General features: G+C 34.5%; 2 protein-coding genes across 7 annotated transcripts; one reads left to right on the forward strand and one right to left on the reverse strand.

Annotated features, from left to right (window-relative positions):
- The first annotated feature begins 1,474 nt into the window (after nucleotides 1-1,474).
- Nucleotides 1,475-7,116, forward strand: LOC133706085 (SEC12-like protein 2). 2 transcript variants are annotated; one of them, XM_062131614.1, is made up of 10 exons: nucleotides 1,475-1,854; nucleotides 1,978-2,072; nucleotides 3,725-3,875; nucleotides 4,876-4,967; nucleotides 5,067-5,166; nucleotides 5,472-5,547; nucleotides 5,632-5,752; nucleotides 5,848-5,964; nucleotides 6,075-6,139; nucleotides 6,803-7,116. In XM_062131614.1, exons 1-10 carry the CDS (start codon nucleotides 1,567-1,569, stop codon nucleotides 6,901-6,903), a joined length of 1,206 nt encoding a protein of 401 aa, XP_061987598.1. In that variant the 5' UTR covers nucleotides 1,475-1,566; the 3' UTR covers nucleotides 6,904-7,116. The 2 variants fall into 2 exon arrangements, with proteins under 2 accessions (XP_061987598.1, XP_061987599.1); XM_062131615.1 differs by having other exon boundaries at nucleotides 6,809-7,116.
- Nucleotides 7,117-8,304: 1,188 nt separating this feature from the next.
- Nucleotides 8,305-23,052, reverse strand: LOC133704660 (uncharacterized). 5 transcript variants are annotated; one of them, XM_062129559.1, is made up of 27 exons: nucleotides 22,690-23,052; nucleotides 22,486-22,598; nucleotides 22,266-22,392; nucleotides 21,905-22,003; nucleotides 21,751-21,819; nucleotides 21,509-21,643; nucleotides 21,371-21,439; nucleotides 20,949-21,001; nucleotides 20,672-20,831; nucleotides 19,621-19,785; nucleotides 18,625-18,709; nucleotides 18,285-18,515; nucleotides 18,065-18,183; nucleotides 17,911-17,953; nucleotides 15,401-15,558; nucleotides 14,255-14,365; nucleotides 12,304-12,372; nucleotides 12,015-12,158; nucleotides 11,344-11,418; nucleotides 11,083-11,259; nucleotides 10,882-10,967; nucleotides 10,366-10,420; nucleotides 9,891-10,016; nucleotides 9,682-9,795; nucleotides 9,247-9,363; nucleotides 8,742-8,836; nucleotides 8,305-8,673 (listed from the first exon to the last, which is right to left on the reverse strand). In XM_062129559.1, the coding sequence occupies exons 1-26, from the start codon at nucleotides 22,816-22,818 to the stop codon at nucleotides 8,771-8,773; spliced, it is 2,895 nt and encodes a 964-aa protein (XP_061985543.1). In that variant the 5' UTR covers nucleotides 22,819-23,052; the 3' UTR covers nucleotides 8,305-8,673; nucleotides 8,742-8,770. The 5 variants fall into 5 exon arrangements, with proteins under 5 accessions (XP_061985543.1, XP_061985544.1, XP_061985545.1 ...); XM_062129560.1 differs by having other exon boundaries at nucleotides 8,305-8,836; nucleotides 18,065-18,159; nucleotides 22,690-23,051; XM_062129561.1 differs by lacking the exon at nucleotides 14,255-14,365 and having other exon boundaries at nucleotides 8,305-8,836.
- Nucleotides 23,053-24,116: the final 1,064 nt, after the last annotated feature.

Raw genomic sequence — 24,116 nt, forward strand, 5'->3', positions numbered from 1 at the left:
AATAAAAAAAATAATTAATTAAAAAATATATATTTTTACAAAAACAAGGCGGGTCAGATATTTTTATTTTCTATAAAAAAATTATATATACAAGTTTTTTCAACACATTTTTGTAATTTTAAAAATTTAAATTTAAATAAAAATCTCTATGAATGTAATTAAATAAATTGAGAACTATGTGTGTAAATAAATAAATAAAAAGTTATTAATGATATCTAAAAATAAAACTTGAAAAATCAAGAGAGATGTGTAGATCAAGATATTAAATCTCGAAAGACAAGAAATTTATCCGGTTGTGTTTGGTAAATTTATTTATTAAAATAATTCTTTTATTTAAGCAAACGATATTAGAAATAGAAATACAAATTAATTTGATTGAATAAAATAAAAGAGGAGAAAAGCAGCATGCAAGAATGCACATGTTAGAAATATTATCTAAAAACATTTTTTTATTTTCAAAAATAAAGTTCATCCATATAAAAAATAAAAAAAAATTATAGATAAATTAGAAAAACTTTTTAAATTTAAATGCATAACTAAAAAAATAATCATAATTTAAAAGTGGCTCTCTAAACACAATTAAAAAGATAATAGGTGCTAATCTAAATATAAATTAAAAAAAATTAGAGAAATAACCATAAAAAACCATTAATTTTTTTAAAAAATTAGGAAACAAAAAAGGAAAGCAAAGGCTAGGCTAGCGTCCATTTTGTCATAACCCGCGTGATTGGGCTATTCTTTGTATGCAATTGGGTTTTTTGAAAAAAAAATCAGATAATGCGATTTGTTTAAATTCTAATCACTATAATTGTTGGAAAATCAAGTGCTTAAGAATTTTTACTCAAAACTTATTTTCAATTTATTTTTAATTTAAAACACCTATAAAAACATAATAGTAACCATGATAAACCTATATATGAATTCAAAAAACCCAAAAAATACCACAAAAACCAAAATCAATCCGAGCTCAAATTTATTTTTTCATGAACTTTAAATGTAAAAAAAACCACTTAATATGAATTTTTTTTATCAAACGGAATCATTTGATACAAATATTATCCGTTTTGATGGCCTAAATCAATGTCAATGACATGTTTCTTTTTTTTATTGTAGGTATCTGACAACTTCTCTTTCTTTTTTCTCAATTAAAAACTAAAAAAATAATAAAAATAAATTTTTATACTAAAATTAAATTTGAAAATATTGATATATTAAAATTATATAATCTGTGTTATTTTTGAAGTTTGAGAATCAAAATATATTTTTTATAAAATTTATAGCACGCTATATTCATGTTTGGAGTTATTTTATTTTGGTTTTTTTAATTATATGCTTTTATAAAAAGTTAAAATCAATTAATCTTGAATTAAGAATAAATTACCGCAAAAAAAAAGAATTAAATTTTTTTAAAAAAATTACGAATTCCATGATAGCCTTTTATTTTATCCTTAATACTTAATAATTTTGCTTACCTTTTATTTTATTTAGATCACTCCTAGCAGCTGGATCTGATTCACAACCATCGTTAACGACACACTGTGAAGAAACTCCTTCTATCGAATTCCAATGGGAAAGAAGAAAGAGACAGATCCTCCAGCCCTGCAAAAATACGGCGTCCCTCTATATTCAGCTGCTTGGCTTCCGCTTAAATTCCGTCACGAGGACCACGATTCCTCTAAACAACATGAACGGGAACAGGACAAGGACAGGGAGGAGATCACCCACGCCTCTGCTTCTTCCTATGAATACTATGTCGTTTTGGCCGGCGGTGGCGGTGAAGGCCGCAGCGGCATCCCCAACGCTGTACTTCTCTCCCGTTTCGATTTCTCCTCCAATTCTCTCTCTCCTCAGCCCGTACGTTGATAAAAATTCGCATCTGTTTATCATGTTTAATTATCTTTTCAATTATCGATAGGTGATCGAAATTGGATTTGGTAATTTCATTGTAAATGTATTTATTTCAGTGCTGTGTTTCAGGTAGCTAAGCTTAATCTTGGTTCTGATTTGCCCTATAGAATGGTGGTTCACCCCGGTGGAGACGGACTTATTTGTGCATTGCCGAATAGTTGCCGGTACTCACTTTCTTTTTGTTTTTAATTTCTGCTTTTGCTGTCGAAAAGAAAATATTTAGTTATGCTTTTGCTGTCGAAAAGAAAATATTAGTTATAAGGTTGCCAATTTAGTACATTCCTTTTATTTTTGTTCTAGTTCAGGGAATTTGAGCTTATTGCTTTCATTTTTATTTGTTTTTTTATAAATGGCAATCTACCAGCGACGCTGCTGATTTTCTGAAAGGCTGCATTAAGTGCTAGGTTTCAAGAGATTTTCATACACCACCATTAGTATCCTTCATCCCTCCCACTTTGGCTCCGAATCCTTTGTCTATGATTCCTGATGGAATGAGAAATGAGAATATTGAGTTAGGACCTGTAACGGGGATGCTATGGAAAGTAGCACAGATGGCACTAGGCAAACATAATTTTACTCTAGCACAGGTGAGTTGGTGTAATTAGGGAATGAAGAAGAGTCAATGTAATTTGAAGAGTGATTGTATAGAGGTTGGATTTACATGAAAGATGACGAGAGCTAGAAGCATTGGTGCTTTACATAATTTCTTTTGAAAGATGCATCTAAAGGTGCAGAACATGTTATCTACTTTCAAATGCGGCATAACCCATAGTTCTTATGTGGATGTGGATTTGCCAACTGATGACTGCTTGAAATCAACCCTTCTTATAGTTATACTTAATGTCACAGCTTCCCTTGCCCTGTTCTTTGCTTGTTGATTTGAGGTCATAAAGAGTTTGATATGGGAAAAATCCAAGGCTGTTCACCCAGAGAAATGGGTTAAGACAAAAACCTTTTAGAAGTGGTTGGTCTGGGGTTTAATTTGCTTCTTTTTTTTAAGAAAGCTCTTTGTGGTATATCAGTGTGAAAGTTCATGTCACAGAAAGCATTCAATATGATGTGTGGATCAAAGAGAGTGGATGTCTAAGAAAGCAAAGGGTCTGAATGGAATAGGTGCTTGGAAAGTTACAGAAAAAGTAAGAAATGATTTCTCTTGTTTGTTGGATTTGATGTGGGTTGCGGAAAGGAGGAATTCTTTCTTGATCTGGCAGTAATTATTTTTGTGTTAATCACCTCTTAAGACCAAAATCCTTGAGCTCAAGGTGGATAAAAACGAAGGTATAATAAGCTCATGTTTGGAGGTCCATGATGGGAGTGCATTGGAGGTTACTTGGGGTTTGTTAAAGCAGTTGATGAGATTTTCAATCATTTACTGTTACATTATGTATTGGCTGAGCGTTTATAGGATTTTCTCGTGGGTTGTGTTATGGCTAGATGAAATTGCTGTGTTTTAAAATGCTTAGAGAGGGTAGTGTTTTTGTACTAGCATAAGAATTAGTATGCTGCTAGCTATCTTTTATGTTTGTGGAGGTGATAAAACAAATTAGTTTACAAGAAGAATCTTCTCCAATTGCTTTGAATTATTTTTAGAGGTTATATATACTGCATACAAGGCAGTTCTTATCCAGTCAAGAGCATTTCAAAAACTTCATTAATTATTTGTTTTGAATGCAGTGCAGCTGCTGTTTGTGTTTATTTTACTCTCTGATTTTTTCAATACACATCACAGCCATTGTGCCTAACTCTTAAGAATTTTTCCACCCTTACTGGTACCAAAAAAGGATAATCAATTTACTATTATGTCTTCCTTGTGCAGATTTTTTGAGTGGGATGAAGTCGAGGACAATGAAGACCATAAATTGGTCCTTAAATCGTCTGAAAAAGTATTGACACAATTGGAAGATGTTGGACAGCAATTAGCATTGGTCTTTAACAGTGACAGCTCTGTGCTTGCTGTTGGCGGAGAGGTAGAGAGATTCTTTGCATTCCCTTCTGTTAAATTTAATTTTAATCACTGCATGACATTAAGCAAAGAAGCATTCTAAACACAAGGAATACATGCTTAAAAGATATTGCCTTATTTTGTTCTTGTTTTCCTTTTCCTGTTTGGATTCTGCATGTAGAAAGTAAAGGATTAAAAGAATCAAACTCGTTTATCTCCAACGCAGTCCAGCAACTTGAGAATCTGCTAATAACTCTTTTCTTCCTTGGTTTTTACAAAAAGATAAAACTGTCTGTAGGCATTGATAATCTATATAAGACTGATAAAAGGCCTGGTAGGGATTTTCTGAACCAAATTGGCCAAAGAGGAATGCAGCATCAACACCTACTGTCTAACATAAAGGTTATGGCATGCAGTGGACTAATAACTGGGTTTTTGGCTTCCCTTCAAGATTAGAGCTAGAGGGCATCCATGATTTCCCCCCCTTGTTTCTATGGTGTCTGTCTATTCCATCAGTAAAAGAGAGGGAAGGATGAAAACAGGGGTGCGAAACAATTTATATAATATTTAAGTTAAAAGGACAAGGAAAAAGTACATTTTATAGCGGAGATGCTACAGTCCTGGGCTGGTGGACAGAACACATTTTAAGTGGCTCCCGTACAGAACACCTGACTGCATGTTTATATGACCAAATGAAAGTTGCATGAAAGATGCAAGTTTCTGGGTCAATTTTTTCTCTTCCTTATCTTCCACTGTTTTCTGATGGTTGCATTCCAGCTTCTAATTATTTTATTATTAGATGAACGGTATGTAGATATAGTTTGTGATGATTAAGTTATGTTCCTCCACTCTATCTTTCAATGTCAGATTGTAGGACCTGCCTCTTGGCCATTTACCTACCAATCGAAGTATTGAAATTTCCATAACCAGGCCTTTATTTTTAGTTATAATGTTATTGAAGAGAGCAGGGATCCTTTTTTTAAAGATAATATGCTATATGATGCTTTGATTTTGGTGTGGTACAGGATGGCAATTTAAGGGTTTTCAAGTGGCCTAGCATGGAAATTATTCTCAACGAGGCTCAAGCCCATGCGTCTTTGAAGGACCTGTGTTTCAGGTTGGCAGTAATATTAGGAAAAATTAGATGTTCTATTTCTGAAGTAAAGATGTTACCATGAAGAATTTACTTATTTTGATTAGCTTAATTGTGTTGCAGCCCTGATGGAAAATTTCTCGTTTCATTGGGAGGTCGTGGCCCTGGTAGAGTCTGGGATGTAACTTCATCAATGGCTGTTGCCTCTTTATCAAAGGAAAATGTAAGTTGTAAACGATGATTAGTTCTTGACTGAATTCTTTTTCTACTAGCAAACTGCTTTGACCCTCACTTAATGTCAAAGAGGTTAATACCTTTGTGCTGATATTTAGTGTTGTTATTGAATTCATTTGGGTACCATCAAAATCATATCAGTCAAATTAATAGAAAGTAGATTTCAGGGAACCCTTAACTCAATTAATCTAGGTTACTTATAGTCTTGCAATTCGTGGCTGGCACTTCTAATAAATATTATGTTTCTATCAAATGAGTGTTGAGCTAATTGGATTTATTGTGTTGTACTTCCAGGATGAGATTTTTGCCTCCTGCAGATTTTCTCAAATTAGTGATCAGACTCAGGTTCTGTATGTTGCGGCAATTACAGGTGAATATTATGAAAGCCAAGTATTTTGTGCTCTCTTTGATATTTTTGTTCCATGGTAATCATCATAAATATTGTTTTACATAGACAAAGGTTCAAGTATCGTGACATGGAACGCAAGCTCATGGAAGAGAGTGAGCTCAAAGCATGTATTCCGTGAACCAGTTTCTTCCTTTAATATCTCACCTGATGGAAAGTTTCTTGCAATGTACAGAATCTCCACCTTTTATTTGAGGTCCTTGAGCTCAATAGCAAGCACTTTAATACTAAAATATATTCTAATCTCCTGTGTTTGATTGACAGAGGCACGGCTCAAGGAGATGTGATACTTATAAATTCAACCAATATGTGTATTCAAACAATGATTAGGAAAGCACATCTTGGCATAGTAACAGCATTGACATTCTCTCATGATTCAAGGTTAGAAGACACCATTGTGTCTCCATGTACACTTAGATCAACATTTTATTTGAGTCATTTTCATCTAGGGATGACAATTGGCAGTTGAGCATGTGTTATTTGGAATACAGGGCTTTGGTCTCTGCATCTATGGACTCAAGTGCAAGGGTGACACTAGTTGAGGACAAGAAATGTGGTATGTACATTGAGATTCAGATTTTTCTTCCTGTCATTGGTGGCTCTGCAATGGCTGCCTTATGGACCTGGTAACTAGTCAGAGACTAAAATCTCTCCATGACTTTGATTTAGGGCAATCACAATATGACTCTGCCCAAATAATATGGTGAACTAAGTATTTGGTATGAGTGGATTGTGAACTCAGAAAGTGAATTGCATGCTGCCAAATATTGGGGGACTTTTCTGTGATGACTTTTATGTGCTAGTATCATCGTGTCAAAACTTACTCTTTACATTATTTATGGTTACAAGTTAGCGGTAATTCACCAAGAATTAACCCAATGCCTGGAGTATTTTACTATCAAGGATTGTTTAGAGAAAACTAGAATGTTGGACATGGAAAGACAAGGAAGGAACTATATTCAAAACAGAAGCAGTTAATGCTCCTAGGGTTTTTGAAAAGTCAGGCATTCAATTGACCTTCGGTGGAAATTAGTTTGATATGTGAAGTGTGATGGATTATGCAAAGAGAAATTTGTTGGTTTAAAAAAAGGTTGTATTGACTGGAAACCATTTCTGGTATTTCCCTTTTTCTTGACTTATTGCTCTACTATTTTCACAACAAAAGGCATACTAGTTCTCTCATTTCTTATCAAGGAACTTTCTTTTGTTTCTTGTTTAGCTGCAGGAGGATCAAGCTTGCGGATCATTATATTCATCATTATAATGGCAATTGTTGTATATTTCTTGAAGAATGAAGGAGTTCTTCCGTTTCTTGGCTAGATGTTGTTAGCACTAAATTAATGTAAATTGCACCCTTATTTATGGAATAGAAGCTGTAAATGATAGGCCAGAGCCTATCACGGTACAATAATGTCAACCTGGTTTTGGTTTTGAGAATGTAATCTTTTGACTTATAATAATGCCACTTGAACTGTGGCCCTAAAATTACTTGTTGCTTGTGGTTGGCTTTTATCGTGGTGATTGTTCCCCAAATCTTGCAGTGTTTTCACTAACCGAATTATTATGTCGCTGTTATTTTTCTTATAACAAGAAGTTGTTGGTGATATATCTTCATATTTTCTAAGATAATCTCGTGTTAATAATTACTGTGGATCTTTCATTAAAATTCCACTATCAGGCCATGCTGACAGAGCAAAACATGCAGGTTTGAACCGTGAATGTGTTTCAGACTAGTAGGAATATTTTATTTCAGACTTGGTTGTTGGAATATTTTATCTGTCACTATTATTAGATCAACAGATGGAGGGATGTAGACGTTTCCGCCATCACGTGGATCGGGATCGGGCGATGACCTGGTGGAGTTGCAGCAATCAGCGGCAGTTGGTGAGGTTCTTTGTTGCACCATAGGAAGGCACGTGGTGTTGACCGTTGTTGCATGTTGTTTGTGCGCTTAGGATTTCTCTATGGGCAAATTTGATCTGAATCGAATTTTGGGTGAATAGCGGCTGAAATAAACAAAAGCTAATTTTAGGATAAATTGAGTATATATATTATAAAATCTTTATACTCACTCTATTGTTGAATCAGATCGTTCATTTTTCGGACTGACTTTCACACACTAATCCAATCTCATCAAAAAACAAGGTATTCGCGCCAATTAAAAAAGAAAGAAAAAGAAAGCCACCATCCATGAGATAAGATTGTGATCCGTATGACTTTCACCTAGTATTTTTCTGTTATTGGACTGGGTTTGTCTGTCAAAGAAATCAATATCATTCTTGTCTTGTGTGATTTTTTTTTATTTCAGCCACCGCTATTCACCTAATCTTGCTTAAAATCTCAGACTACATGGAAGTGGGAGAGTTTTCAATCTTCCTGTTTTAAAAAGAACATGTTTTCGAGAGAAACTAGTCCTTCACCCATCTGATGTACACGTTATTAAATTAAATTTAGGAGACAAAAAAAATAAATGAAGTTACAAAAATTACTATAATATCCATATTCAATTTTGTTCTAATATTTCCAATTTAGACTTAGTTTTGATTAAAAAAATGTTTATATTTAGTGTTTGTCGATTTTCATATCATTGATGCATAGCGCATGATTCTTAAATCAAATAATTGATATTATCGGGCCAAAGATGAAAGAAATGGCATGAGAGAACATAATTAAGAATGACGGCAGGAACCAGATGGGTAACATGACATGGACAAACAGAGCTATTGCCAACCAATGCGTTCCATCTTCTATTCATCAGCTGTCCTATAACAGAAGGATCAAGTTTCAAAACATATCGGGGCTGGGAAGGATTGTGTGATTGTTTAAATCGAGTCGCAACCTAAAGTCTAATACGGGAGTTGTGAACCTAAAAAAAAAGAGAGAAAAGGGACAGAATGAACGGTAGCTGAATTACAATGAGGACGCTCGAATGTCAATTGGTCATTCTCATTGCCACATAATTTGAGTATTTACAAATGGAGCAATTGAGCGACAGGCTCCAAGTTTGTTGAAAAGAAAGCAATAAGCTCCGACGTGGAGGTAAAATATTTGCTACTCGAAGTGATCCCGGGACTCCGGAGAACCATGCAACTGTTGTTAGAAGTTTCTGTTAGCCCAACATTACCGACAATTACTTCAATGCGATGAGACTTCGATACCTTTAAGAACTCGCACACGTCTAGAAGTGTCATTGGTGTTTCCTTTGGTAAAGCGAATAGCCAACAAGGGCAGACATCAGAAAAGTCCATAGCACCTGCACATTGAGTGCAAATTCATTAGCGGCTTATCAAGGGGAACCGGAATACTGAACAGTTGGAACAGTATTTACATTTCTTTCTGACCAAATGACACAAGGACCATCCAGTTTCAATTCCAAAGATGCTTAACCCCTGGAACAATATTAGGTTCGTTTTTCTCTCAAAAAAGAAAAATACAAAAAAAGTTGCTTTTGATCAAACGAAATAGGGACCGTCCAGCTCAAATGTTTGATCCCATTGTTGCAACAAATGGTAGCAGATTTGGAGATGCTAACATGGTTCACGAATGTCATTTTCAAAAATCAATTTCATTGGAAAAGCAAGCATTTAGAGTTCCAAAAACCGTGTAAACATGAGTAAAATCCAAATTGAAACAGACACAGATTACTAAAGGAATTACAAGTACCGTGTTGATAGTCTGCCATCTTTCCAGCCTTTTGATTCTAAACTGCATATCCTCAATTATTCCTTCCAAAGGAGCAGCCTCCCTGCTCGGAGAGGATTCTGAAGCTGAGCTGCTTCCCTGTCAGTTTGGCCACAGTAATATAAAAACAGTAAAATCATCAGCCGCTCAACCTTGAAAATATACTAGAAGTTAATTTCTTAAATAATGGTTAGCTCTTTTAGACTTAACAGAAAATGATGATCAATGGAAGTGGAATAAGGTTTTCTCTCATTTATGCAGTTTGTTAAGTGGAAAGATGTCCTGGCCCTCTCTCTATATATGCTACCTATTTCAACATATAAAATTGGACGAGACTGGTCTTACACTAATTTTCCCTCAGCTAAAATCAAATTTCACTATCAGATGGCTGCTATCCCATTCAATCATAGTAAATACCTGAGATTGTATAAATTCCACAAGTTCCTGCAACCTTGCAGCTTGTTGAGCATGGATTCCACTGTAACTTCTTTCCATTGCAGGTAATCTTTCCAAAATGATCTGCAGATAACTCTGAAAGTACAACAAAAGAGACAGCTCTCACAATGAGAGGCCAGAGTAGCCCAGTGCTAAAGGTAAAACTATACAAGCAGAACTCGAGGCAAAACCTTAGTTGTGTATGAACCATCCAGTTTAAGTGTCGAACCAGCAGCCGCCACAGCTTCCTTATTAACCCCCTTGATCTGTATGTAAGGACTAGGGATGTCTTGCAGATGATCAACCTCGATGAGAATCTACACATCAGAATAAATGAAACCCATTCAGAAAGCCTCGTCTATGACACCCCTTGTGTATGAGAAACAGAACACAAGTAACATGAAAACCTGGCATCATCAAGCATTAGTAAATAACATTATGAAACTAATTATCAGGCACTGAAATCCAAAACTGTTGTTGTTTATTTAGTTTATCAGTATCTATGGTTTGGATTTCATATGAAATTTCCTTTAAAACAAGTTCAAAATAACCAAAACTCAAAGAAATTATTTTTGACAAATTTAATTAAGAAGAAAAACAGAAGATGTTTAAATTACAGGAGCTTATAAGTATAATGAAGAAAAAAAAAATCCAGGGATATTATACCTTTCCATCTTGGTAGATATATGCAGATGCTTCAATGTAAGCTACTGCTTGATACCTGACATCACATGATAACAGAAAACATTTCATTGACTTGTACAAGAATCCACCAGTTCTTCAGCTATAAAGCATTACCAAGAAGAACAGTACAATGCTTAATCGAAGTAGAAAACAAAAGTAACAAAACTAAATGATAACTTTGTAGTTTCCAAAATAATGACATCCTAAACTGCTAAGACAATAGGTTTGTAGTTTATATAACTGATTAAAAGAAACAAACTGCTCTTCCCTGATATCCAGACGATGAAAGAATTGCTCACATGCTATGATACAAATGCACAAGGATGGACCAGAGTATTTACTTTGTGAAAGGTTTTGAGCATGTCAACTCTCCAAATACAAAGACAACAGGACTCAACAAGGTATATATAAACACATACTATAGCATTTAGTTTTTTGTCTTAACTGGGAATGAACATGTGAAGATAAAAAGAAAAGCAAAATCATGTATGGTCTTACCCGAGGTTAAGAAGTCCAGCTACTGTGCTGATGCTGATATCAAAATCCACTTTTGGTTGAATTATAAAATTCCCTTCTCTTAAAGGCTAATGTTGAGTACATATAAAATAAAAGTCAAGCATTCACTAGAATATCGAAAACAGAAAATACATTATAATTGACAAGGAAAAATACCATATAACTAATGCATTATATACAAACCTCTCGTATCAACAATGCAAATCTACCGTCACAGATTCTGACTCGTATGCAATCACCATCTGCCAACTGTCCATTTGTAGGAAGTCCAGGGAGCCTTAAATATATATCAATGAAATTCTGAACAGAACTGCACAACTTCACAGGATCTAGGATTTTCAAAATATCTTGATAAGCCACCTGTTAAACATCACAAACAAAAAAGTATGTCAGATGCAAACCACCGTACATAAATCTTCAACAGAATCATCATAGCCCACTTGCCTGCTTATTACTCTTCAAGACAAATGAAGAACTCTCAGGGGAAATAACAGGGTCAAAGTCATTCCGAATTTTGAGCTGAAACAATATAAGAATACTGAAAACCCGCAAGGTAAAACTTGCAAATATCATCCTCAGGAATGCACAGAACATCACTATTTTGAAGAGAGCAGTAATGCATACATAACATTAATAGCAACAGTTTGTGTGTTTCCAACATAAAAGATGCAGATGGTTTAGTGTGAAATTACACCAGCACAAATGTGAAAAGTCAAGAATGGTAGTCATCTCCAGAAAGATCTGAAACAAAGGCATTTCAGAGATTCTATCCGATCCATTTTGATATAAAGACAACGACAAATTCGATCTTAGGTTGATTAAACAATACATGACTAATGGCTTTCATTTATTATGAGACAACCAAAGTGACCTTAATCTTGGTTCTTGGCCATCCTAGGGACCTTACCTTTTCTACTAAATATCATAGATATTTCTAAGATTTTCCAAGAGAGGCGTCTCAATACAAGAAGGCTTGTGTTAGTTATATGTACATGTCTCTGCTTGGGGGAAGATAAAACTATTGCATGGCCAACATTTAGAACATGGAAAACATTGAAATACTTTTCATACTAAAAAAGAACAATAAAATGATCAGACAATTGGGGTCTACTAACATGTGCATGAACAAGATGTGGCTCAATATGCTGCTGGAAAATTGGAAACACTGTCATCATGATCTCATTTTGGGACATAAAACACCCCCCTCTGCTTTTATCCCTTTGAACTTGAGAAATAAGATGTGAATGAACACCACCAACCTGTTTTCACAAAACAATGAAGTTACATCACAACTAAACTAACTCATCATCAATTGAAAACTTCTTTAGAAATCAGCACACCCACACACACACACGGTTTCTCTGAAAATAAAAGCTTAAAAGAGGGAATGCAAAGTCATCTTACAACAGCAACCCACAAGTCAAGTGATATTCGGATTTCAGGATGCAGAGCATACACCCCTTCAAAAATGATCTGCAGAAGCAAGAATGATTTAAAAAGAAGTCCACTAGCATAACATTAACTTAAATCAAAACTACGGGCAAAGGATTTCATAATTGGAAATATCAATTGCTATGATCATATACAACTGTAAAGATGCATTGCATGAACATTTTTTCTCTAATTAGCCTGCATGAACATGAATAAAACTTATAGCCAGTGGACCAATTCTACCATACAGTGCAAACAGCCTGCGGATAATGTAAAGCTGAAAAGTAATAATTTTGTCAAAAGTTTGTGTGACCCTTCCTAACATCTTCAAGTTCCATTTCCACTAAATTCTTAACTCCACTATGCATTTATCTAAAATACTCCTAAACAAATGTAGCATTGAATACAAGCATATAGCACCAAACTTAAATATCCTTAATGGGGCAGGAACAACAACTGAAGACCCAGCGTTTAGAGTTCAGTTAGGTCAATGAGAAGCAGTGCAAGTTCAAATTCTGCAAGGTTCATCACTTGTTTGTCATAAATATGCCTTGTCTTAAGACAAGCTTTAGCATTTTGAGGGAAGAGATTTAATCACGGGTAATATTTTTAGAAGGCTCAAGTTGTGAAGTCTCCATACAGGACTTGATGATGTAAGACATAATTTGCAAGTTATTAGCAAATTTTTAAACTGGTTGAAATAGCTTTTGTACACTTCACCTCTTTCCACTTCCTTCTGTTTTGCCTACTCTCTCCTCTTTTTCTTATCTTATCCCCGTCTCATTCAGATTGAGAGACCAACGTTGTGCACCGTCGCCCACACTTTCCCTCTATCCCCTCTTCTTAATTTGTTATTATTAGCATTATTATCATTATTCTAATTTTCATAGCACAAGGAGAAACTATTATTAGAAAGAAAGAATTCTACCGCACAAAATTGAGAACAATACATCCTCCCAGAAAGGGAAACGAACAACAATCTTGATCTAAACAATAAAGCAGTCCAATCCCTTAGAATATCCACTATAGAAGCACGCCTAAAAGCAGCTGCTAGATGATACCACAAAGAAGCCAAGAAAACTATCTTATCCCACAACAACAGCCCAAACATGAAGTGATTATTAAAACTCGCATTTTTATCCATCCAAATGCACCAAAAAACTGCACTGACAGCACATCTCCGTAAAGCTTTGCAATGTTTCTCCCTTTCAAAACTCACCAAAGAAACCAACAAAAATTGTTTACTCTCCTCAGTATGGCCCAAGACCAAATGCAAACCATCATTGCCACATACTCCAAGCTGTAGGAAAATGAAGAAATACCTGAATCTGTGATTCTCCATTATGATAGAACATAAAATATTTACGAGGAGATAAGACTTTTTGAGGCCTTCCAATTATCAAGAACTTAAAGGACACTTTGCACCCACGGAAAGTTTTCATTATTTCTTACTTCGAAAAGGTTTGCACCCTAGCACCTGCAATTCGCATAACATTGTATACAAGGCTCCACTAGAGATAAATTGTCCTCGTAAAAATGCCTATTTGCGTAATAACATGAATAACAAAGCCACACTGAAAGGATAAATTGTCTTCACAAAGAATCTAGTGCATCTCTAGCTTCCCATAAGCTTAATCTTATCATAGTAAGACGCTTAGTCACAGAATAAGGTTCCTAATTGAAACAACACTCTAAGACTTAAGCATGCAAGTAGTGTACATACCATAGCCAACCTTTGCCTCCCTGTTGACACTTTGGACTTTATGTCAGAATGTTATTGGAGGATATCTTTTCTTTTTTATTTTAGAAGTTTAATAAAAAGAAAGCCAGAGAAATGTTATCGTGTAATATATCACTGAAAAATAAAAAAATAAACCCATGATAGCAAGTTCCAGGAGCAATATAAGTAAGTGAAATAACAAACCACACCACAGTCTTCAGAAACTTCAAGTTCCTTGAATCCACTACGAGCACCAGTCTCCAAATCAAACATGGGTACTTTTGTTCTTCTACCATTTCTTATGTCACCAATATTCTGAAAAGGAATTATGAGAATAATAATTGTATGGCAAATGCAAATATTTTTCCAGGAACTTGAAAGACAAACCAAATGAAATAAATTTGACTTCTCTTCAAAGCAATTGTCTGCAATTTCTACCAGCAAAATGCAGAATTTGTCACACTATCTATAAGCCATAATTTGCAGAAGAACAAAGAATATGTATCTTCATCATATTGCTCAAGTGAATATGAAAAGGTACTAAATTCACATATTGTTTGACAAGCTAAGGGAATTTGTGAAATAATTGCATTTCAGAGAAAATCTCCCAAATTTCAAGTGAAAGTTGCATACCAAAGCAGGAAAATTATAAAGCCTGTTGAAGTCTACACATTAAAAGAAGAAAGACTTAACAAATAAAGAAGGAACAAACAGTTTGTTACATGCATGGAAGGATGTACAAACAAGTATATGCCGAGTTGCTCTAATGAAGGACGTAAAATACTGCAAAGGACCAGCTAAGGCTTGGGCAGTTGGAGAATATTCTTGAAAATAAAAACCCCCGAAGAATGTGGAATCTGCCAATGGTCTTCTAAGAAAAAATAGCAGTTACTAAACAATAAGGCATTCCTTAAAAGTACCCTTCTTTTCCCCAAGTCAAACCATTTAGAGGAAAAGAAAAGGATTGTGGTATAAGAAAACAGAAATACTTACAAACCAAAAGGGAGTTCTCATAAATAATAAATGCTAACATGATAAGGGAGGTCAGGAAATATGAAATAACAAGGTGAGATCAGGGATACAAATTTATATATCCAAATTATAACAGAATTTGAAGAATTCTCAGTTGTCATGCTTAGATGATGGAGAAGGATGCTGGTGTATAGATAGATCTCTACTAGCCACGCAAAGTATGAAACAAAAGCTTGACTAAACAAATTTATATTTTTACTCAAATTCTGTGCTCCAACTAACATTTCCAAGCAATCTTACCAGACCAGACAGAACAAATAATAGTATTATTAATCTACAAAAGATCTCCAAAAGATGAATAATATTATGTCATCCTACCTTTGAAAGCAAAGACAAATCAAGAGAGCTAAAGTCATCGTACTTAAAATCCTTCACAAGTTCAGATTTAAAATAGTTTTCAAGGGAAACTACTTCACACCCAACAATGTTAGCCATTTTGTGTGCCAAACTTGTTTTTCCAGATCCACTTGGGCCTCCTGCAACAACAATGAGAAAGTACTTAAAAAATAGCAATACTTATGAAAAAAAAGTAAATTACTAAAATCAAACACCATAAAGTTACAAGAAATTAATTCCCCAAATGCAATATTTTTGAGTGCCGGACTTGCAAATTCTGAATTTAGGATATAGGGACATGGTCTAAAAATTTCCAAATTTCAGCTACACTTGTTCTCATCTATTCTATATATAATATTCATATTTTTTTTCTTCTGAAATATGACAAATAATCTTAAATTATTTACTATAACTACATATTTTGTTGAATTTATGTGGACAGCCCAATAAATAACAACACCATATAACCTAGTATATAAACTATTCTCAGTTTCATAGTTATAGTAAATAATTAACATATGAGAGAAAAAGCTTAGAAGGTCCAAAATTAACATTATGAGAGAAAAAGCCCAAAGACAAAACCAATGATCCAATAAGAAAAAAATGTAACTACCACAAAAAAAAATTGATTGTGATTTTTGGAATTTAGATAAAACTTAGAAGAATCCCAAAAACATTGTCAACATATGCTATTTTCATAGCAAATAAAAAACATGAAAGTTTCCCAATCAAATAAAATGCTAATGTCTGAAAAAAACTTGCCATACCCAACCCATATCTTGTACCGGTACTTGGGACATGTCTTTTCAAGACAAGTATGCCCCGGTAAAATCACGAGTCTAAGAAACAGAGGTGCATAACACTGTTCCTTGTGCATTTGATAGAACAAGTTGAGATAATAAGAGATGGTTTGATACGGTTTCCATTTTCTATTTAAATATATATATATATATATATGAAAAAAGGATATGAAAACTTGTTTGTTTTTGTTTTCCTTTCAAAAAAGTGGTTTTCAAAACTTATGTTTAGACTATTAATCTATGATTTAGGACTTGAGATCAAGCTGGGATCAAGTCTAGTACGTTTCAGGGTCAGGCTGGTACTAGGTCCAAAAGTCGATGGCTGGACCAAGACCAGTTCTAGGGCACCCTAGGGTCCGGGTGGAACTCGGTTTGGAGCACCCGACGGTCAAACTAGGATCAAGTCCAGGGCCCCAAGAGTCGAGCTAGGACCAGATCTGGGATGCTTGAAAGTTAGGTCGAGGGATCGGATTCAGACACCCGAGGGTCGAGTTGGGATCAAGTACGGATTGTTTAGGCTACCATGAGCCAGAACGATGTTGAGTCTAGGACATCTAATGTTAAGACCAAGATGCTTGGAGTCAAGTGGAAACAAGGTTCAAGAGTTATGGGTCAATATCAATGTGATTGATCGAGTTAGGAAAGAGTGAGGGATAGGGTTGTACAATACAATTTTGGATAAGAATTAGTTTCACTAATTCCAGTATAGGATCGAGACTAGGTGCATTTTTTGAAAAAAGAAAAACTGCCCTACAAAACAAGTTTATTATTTTTTAAACAAAAATATTTGAAAAAAAAAACAAATAGAAAACAGAAGTGATATCAAAAGGCTCCTAAGGAAACTTATAATTTGTTATAAGATGGACTAGAACAGCACATAATGCTGTCCTTACGTTCAGTTGCTTTCTCAGCATTATCACCCATTTGATATTACTTCATTTGTAAAATGGAAAGATAATTAATTACATACCAATTTCCTATAGGCTATTTAAACCATCAATTCTAACAACGATAATCTGTACTAGTGGCTGCTGGCATGAAGTCCCAATGAACACCTTACAATATCACACGTTCACCAAAACTGTTATATGTATCACCAAAGCAAGATTTGTTTTTCATAGTCAATTACCAATATATAGGCCCAACTCATTGCTGGTATAGAACTTTATTATAATCTCCTCCACTATTCGACCTGTAAGATAATAAAATCTAGCATATAATAGGATCATCTATGATTGAGCTCTCCAAATTTTACCATCTTAGTCGTAGCATCTAGTGAATAGTAGGTTGACTAAGCTGAATACCGTTTTCATGTCTTCTAGAACTGATTGTATTAAAATTGTTAAATGAGAAATATGTATGATCTTTGACATCGATATTGTATTAAAATTCTTTATTTCGTGTAAGAATACGCATTTTCAATCAAGGTCACTGTCAAACCAAATTAATTACCAATATTATACTATGCTCAGGCTTCTGAGACCATTAACATGAGATTTAATTGTGCACATCAGCCATATGAAAATTATCAAGAATTTGCACCACCAACTGAACTACTTTCAAAAACACTCTATAGCTAAAAAACACAAATTATTTTCCCAAATGTGGGTGGGAGGGTGGGAGGGTGGGTGGGTGTGCACAAATGTGTGTGTGTGAGAGAGAGAGAGTTTTAAACTTCAAAGCATATATTACCGATTCCAACAATGACAGGGGAGCCTTTATTCTCCAACAAAGCCTGAAAAAATATGTAAAGTTGCACAAAATTACCAGACTGATTATACCGGTAAGCTTCTTAGACTTGAAGTATAATTTCCCCAACACACATTTTAATTTTTTTACTTGTTACCTGTATTGCTTGAACAGCAAGAAGCAATCCTCTATCCAAGTCATATGAATCAGGCAGAGGTGCAAGCTTCATGTTATCCCTGCAAGTGGAAGAATCTGTGGTTGCTTCATGAGAGACTTCTGAACAAGAAACATAATGATAACACTCCCAACAATATAGTCCATCACCAAGAACACTTAAAGAGCATCTGTAACAGTTCTTCCAGATAGAGGACACTTACCTATGACGGAACTCCCATGTGACGTATCAGATGATGTAAAATGCCATGTTTCTACCATAGGCTCCATTTTAGATTTCGTAGGAGACCGAGTCCATGGCTGAGATAAATCCTCAAGCCGATTAACAAGGTTTGGAGTGGTACGGATTGGCCTTGGGGCAACAATAGCCCTTTCTTGATTGCTTGTCGTAGAAGTATTAGGTAAAAGTGGTGGGGTATTAAGACGTGGTACACCTGCAAGTGGAATTAGCTAATTGTAGAAAGTTGTAACTTTTGATCTTTATCATACAAAGCAACCAAAATTCATAGACAGAGTATTGATCATTATCATGCTAATTCAAACCTTTTCTCTCAAGTATCAATTCAAGATATGACTTAGTGATCCAAGGTCCATTAACACCAATTCTCATTGCCTCTGCTCCAACAGTCTACATAAGAGAAGAATAGCCAAGATAAAATGTAAGCTTTGGCCAACAGTTCTCAAGTGCAAGTCCAAGGACCAATCTAATTCTGGTATTGAACCAAAAGTAGCACATAAGAGATAAGCTATTTGCTGCAAGAATGGAAAGCGCAGAAACTATCGTACATATCATATAGATTGAAGAAAAAATGCAACAAAAAGTGGATGATACTATTTAGTGGAAACTCAAGCTGGGTTATAGAATATGTCAATAGAGTAATGAGTGAAGATACAGCAGCCTGTTCAGTTACATGCCAATCATGTACACTACATAACAAAATAAGAAATCCCCATCATGATTATTAGGTAAATTCTACTAAAATCTGGCACATCAGAAGATTCATGAATTCACATCCCCCCTCCCAATGCAAAACACTCACAATGGAGAATTTTCCCTCATTCAATCTCCCTAAAGCAAACAGAAAAAACCCAATGCTTCATGCACTCATGTGCTGAAAATTATCAAAAATAGTTATTTGCATAACCTTTTGTGGAAAAAAATCCCGGGACAAGATCATGTTTCATACCTATTTCTGGAACAATCCAAAGGCATTTGGAAAAATCACTAACTTAGCAGCATTGGAGCTCTCTTATTATTCATTGGGTTTTTACCTTCACTTTCTTTTTATTACTTGCTGGTGGATATGTTACTTTTGTAGATTCTAATCTTTCTAATAAAAAATATTTATCCCACAAAATATGCGCATGTGAATGTGATTGTGCGAGTGGATAGTGATGGTGATGAAGGTATAGAATATTTTATTCTACAAATTATCCAATGCCTTACTCAATTGCTCACCCAAATATAAGAACAGAAAACAAATAAATGATTTATAAAGCCTCCTTCATGTTATCTTAATAAGAAAGATGGATCCATACTTTCCTATCTGTTCCCCTCAGCACAATGAATGTCTCACTAAGAGTATCAATGGTCTCTAATGACATTGATAGATTGCCATTACTAACAGATGAAGATGCCCGTTTATAACTCACTACAACAGTGTACCCCAAAGCCAGCAACCCACCGAGTGTCATTCTTCCAACCTGTCAACATTAAATGATTAAATAGGTGAGTAAAACCACCAGAGCTTGAGAATTCTGAAATATTACAGTCTAATTTTTAAGAGAACTGAACATGCATTTCAAGTACTAACTAATGCTATCCTATAAAAACAAAACCCTATAAAACAAAGAGGAATCTACAGATTCCCAACAACATTATAACACATGCATTTGAGAACTCTAAGCTACCAGTTTCAATAATGATAGGGTAACAGCGTTGATTGGAAAGTAAGGAAGCCTATGTGTCTTGAACTTTAAGGACCATATACTCAGATACTATTGCCTAAATAGTATGGATCCTGTGCTGAAGCTTCCAGAAGACATCGAAATGTCCTTACAATCCATGGAATTTTTTCCTCTTATCTGTTTATTTTGAGTTATGTTCATTGATTGATGGATAAGATGCCTGAATACTGTACCCAGCCATTTGTAGTTTAGAGGAACAATGATTATTTCACACAGATGTTTCCACCTTCCCAAAGATCGCACAGTGTACCTAAGGTCCATGGATTCCCTTCTACTTTAGGATGATTGAAATTAGTCTTACAGCATTTTTAGAAAGTTGCAGAACTGTAGTTTAAGATTTATATTTAGGGAGAGAAACGAGCAATTAAATTCAGCACATTGCACTTGCATTCATTTCTATCTGAAAAGTAAAGCTGTAAATTTATTCCTCTACATTAGCCACAGGTGTTCATTTCTATCTAGAAAGTGATATTATAAATGTATTCCTCGATCATGTTTACAGTTACATGTGAAACACAATAGATTGCATCATAAACAACCAATCAAATACAGTTTTTATAGAACGACCTCTGCTTCTCCAGTCCAGGTTTAATCTAGAATTGCAGACTGGAAAGTCCCTTACCTCAAACTCAGCTTTTGGCCTGATAATAAAATGTTTGTCAACAATTCTCTGGTCCCCGAGTGACAAATAGTATTTGATACCAGACTGTCGCACCTTGATCCAATCATTTGTCCGTGCTTCTTCACTTGCTGAAGGAGGCCTAAGGTACATCTCAATAAAACTGCAACCACCATAGAGTTCCAATCAGAATTATTGGCAATACAAGCTCAGGAATAAACCACTTGGTTTTGCACTGATATTATGGTGAGAAACAGCAAGAGAAGTGAGAATCACTAACTTATCTGTATGTGCTGTTCCATGGAAGGCATAAGCAGAATGTCCACCTGGTGACTGTAGTGACAGTTTAGCATTTAAGTAACATTCAACAAAAGGGTGCAAGTGATGAATAATAAGTTACAGGCGAATAATGAACTGCAAATTTAAAAAGAAACGGAGGGAAAAGTGAAGTCCATGAGAAATAACAAGAAGTGCAACAAAATGTAGTTCCAGACACCAGTCACTGTTAGGAAACAGCATTTTGTCATGGTCTTTGCATCATATGCAAATTTTCTTTGCCATTAAAAAAAAAATTGAACATTACATAAAATCTTCAGCCTTCAATAGAATTTCACAATTATGTCATTCATACAGTGAGCATGAAGGACATGGTTGGTTCTTGACTATTTAACTTAGCAATGAACTATGGAAAGATGAGTATACCTCACTTCTGCATTTTAGCTTGTAGATTGCTTCTCTAAATGATGAGACAAAGCTGTTGTTTATTCTGATCTGCAGAGTAAAACCACGGGATAAAACGCAATTTCAAAAATTGTAGAAGGTAAGGAAAAGAACCCTGACCTGAGCATGGTGAAGGTCTGGTTCAATGTGTTTCCTAAACATTGGGAAGATGCTGTCAATAAGGTAATCCAACGAACAAGAATCCCCAATGTCGTATCGAACTTTAGAAAGAAGACTGAAGTGAACTCCGCCAACCTAATCCACCAACCACATTTAGAAATCATCATATTCGAAGCTTGACAAAAAATGATAGCTTCCAGCCTCTTATCCAAATTAAGATATAACTTCAGATTATAAGTTACCACAGCAACCCGAATATCCAGTAAAGAGCGCAGTCTTGCATGCAGAGCATATGTACCATCAACTATCAGCTAAGAACAAAAAAAAAGACAGTAAAGAAATGAACACCACGGAAGAAAAGGATAATCATAGTAACAGTTGATTCTACTGGCCTACCACTCCAGATGATATGCTCTTTATTCCTTTGGAACGAATACGTCTCTTCTGTTGGTAATCAAACACTGGTATCAAAGTATCTTTTCCTTTCGTCAAATCCTATTTCCAACACAAACAACCATGTAAATATAGACGAAACCAACTTGATGCAGAATGCATTGGCATAAATTTAAGTGAAGTGATATACGGTTGCTTATTTTATAAAGAAAATCTTCTGACACGTGACCAGAATAGGTTTCTAAAGTATTACAGTTATGTATTTCGAAGAACTGGAAAACCAGTCAACTTTAAATTATAGACTGGTCAAATGCACAATCCAATCCGATCAAGTAGCAAAATAATTTGAGAAGGAAATGCAAACCTCGAGATTTTGTACTAATGCGTCGAAGTCAATTGAATCCAAATCACTCACGTCATCGACTCCAGTGCGATAATTCTCCATCGATATAACAACACAGCCAATTACAGACGCCACCTTCTCTGCTAAGCTTCACAGATCATCAGACAAACAAAGAAAGTATCAAAGAAATTGCGCCAGTAAAAAAATAAAATAAAAGAATTGTATAGTACGGAATACATACCTTGTTTTGCCTGAACCGCTAGGACCACCAATGCCAACAGTAACAAGACCTTCCTTTTTCTCTCTGAGCTCTTGAAGAGATTTTACCAGTAAATAATATCCGTGATCAAAAGACTGTATCAATCCAATCCAACAATTAATATTAATCTGATTTAAAAAAAAAATTAAGTAAATAACGGAAAATTATAAGAGAAGAAAAGCATACCACATGGAGAGGGAGAGATTGGAGGATGGAGGAGGAGGAGGAGGAGGAAGGAGAGGAAGTAGAAGGTTGCTGCTGGAAGTAATCGCGACCTCCTTCGTGGAATAATCGCTGAACAACCTCGTCGTCCATTTGTCAACAAACGCACCAATCCTCTTTCTCTCTCTCGAGCCAGAGGAATCTAGTGCTGTTGCTATTAAAGAGAAAGAGAAAGAGAAAGAGAAAGAGAATCAGTTTTATTGTTATTGATATTATTGTAGTTGCTTTTTATTATTCTGGTGGTGCCTTTATTTTGCTTGCTTGCTTGCCTGTGTAAGCTCTCGCTTGTTCCTCTTGCCTTTCACGCTTTTCTTTCTTTCTTTCTGTTCGTTTGCTTTTGTTTTTCTTTTTTGTTTTTCTTTTTTCTCACTGTTCTCTACTTTGGTTTTATTAATTAATGTCCACCTCGCGAATTTTTAAAACAAAAATTGCAGAAAACAGTGTTATTTAAAAAAATAATCCTCGATGTTATGATTTGAACAAATTTTAACAATATATGTAAAAAGTTTCAAAATTAAAGTAGAATTTTGACGAGGATTATTATGATAAAACATCTGGATTTTATGAATTTATATTTGAGATTTGATATTTAATTTTTTATTTATAAATAATTCTGAATTGATTTTTAAATTTGTGCCTATTATTTGAGCATTTGACAAATCTGTCAAGTTTTTAAAAAAATTACTAGATGATATAGTTTAAAGCAATATTAACGGAAATAGATTTTGAACCCGAAAAAAAAAATTCATCAATTTAGTTATCAAATGAATAGGTCACCAATTGCAAATACTATTTATATATTTGTTTGAATTCTTTGAATGTGAAATTGGATTACTCTTTCTATTGAGTATTTTTAATTCTCTTTTCAATTGAACCCAAACAATCAGATATGGTTATGAAAAACAGAGATTGGATTTAAAATATGTTTATATACTGCTTTTTTTTATATCATTTATTCGAGATCTTTCCTTGGCAAAATTATCTCTTTTTTACGCAAATTTATAGACATAGATTTTATCTTTTGTTTTGCTTTCTTCATTCATCAGTTAAGAAAAGAGTGGGAAAATAATTCATATTAAAAACCCTAAAAAAAAACCCTTTGCCTACTTGTCTAGGAAAAGTGATTTTGTATAAATTACTTTTTAAATTTTTACATGTTAATCTATCATTCAAAAAATTATTCAACAAAAAATATTTTTAAATCGAAGTAAAGTTTGATTTGTTTTTCAAAAAAAAAAATTTTATCTTGAATGAAAAATACTTTTTAAAAATTATAAAAAATTCAAAAAAAACCCTTATTATTTATTAATTATATCAAATTTAATTTTTAATATCGTGATTTCTATATATATCATGTTTTGAATTTATTTTTTTAATTTTATATATTAGAA

Source organism: Populus nigra, chromosome 10, assembly GCF_951802175.1.
Source record: "Populus nigra chromosome 10, ddPopNigr1.1, whole genome shotgun sequence".
NCBI classification, from domain to species: Eukaryota; Viridiplantae; Streptophyta; class Magnoliopsida; order Malpighiales; family Salicaceae; genus Populus; species Populus nigra.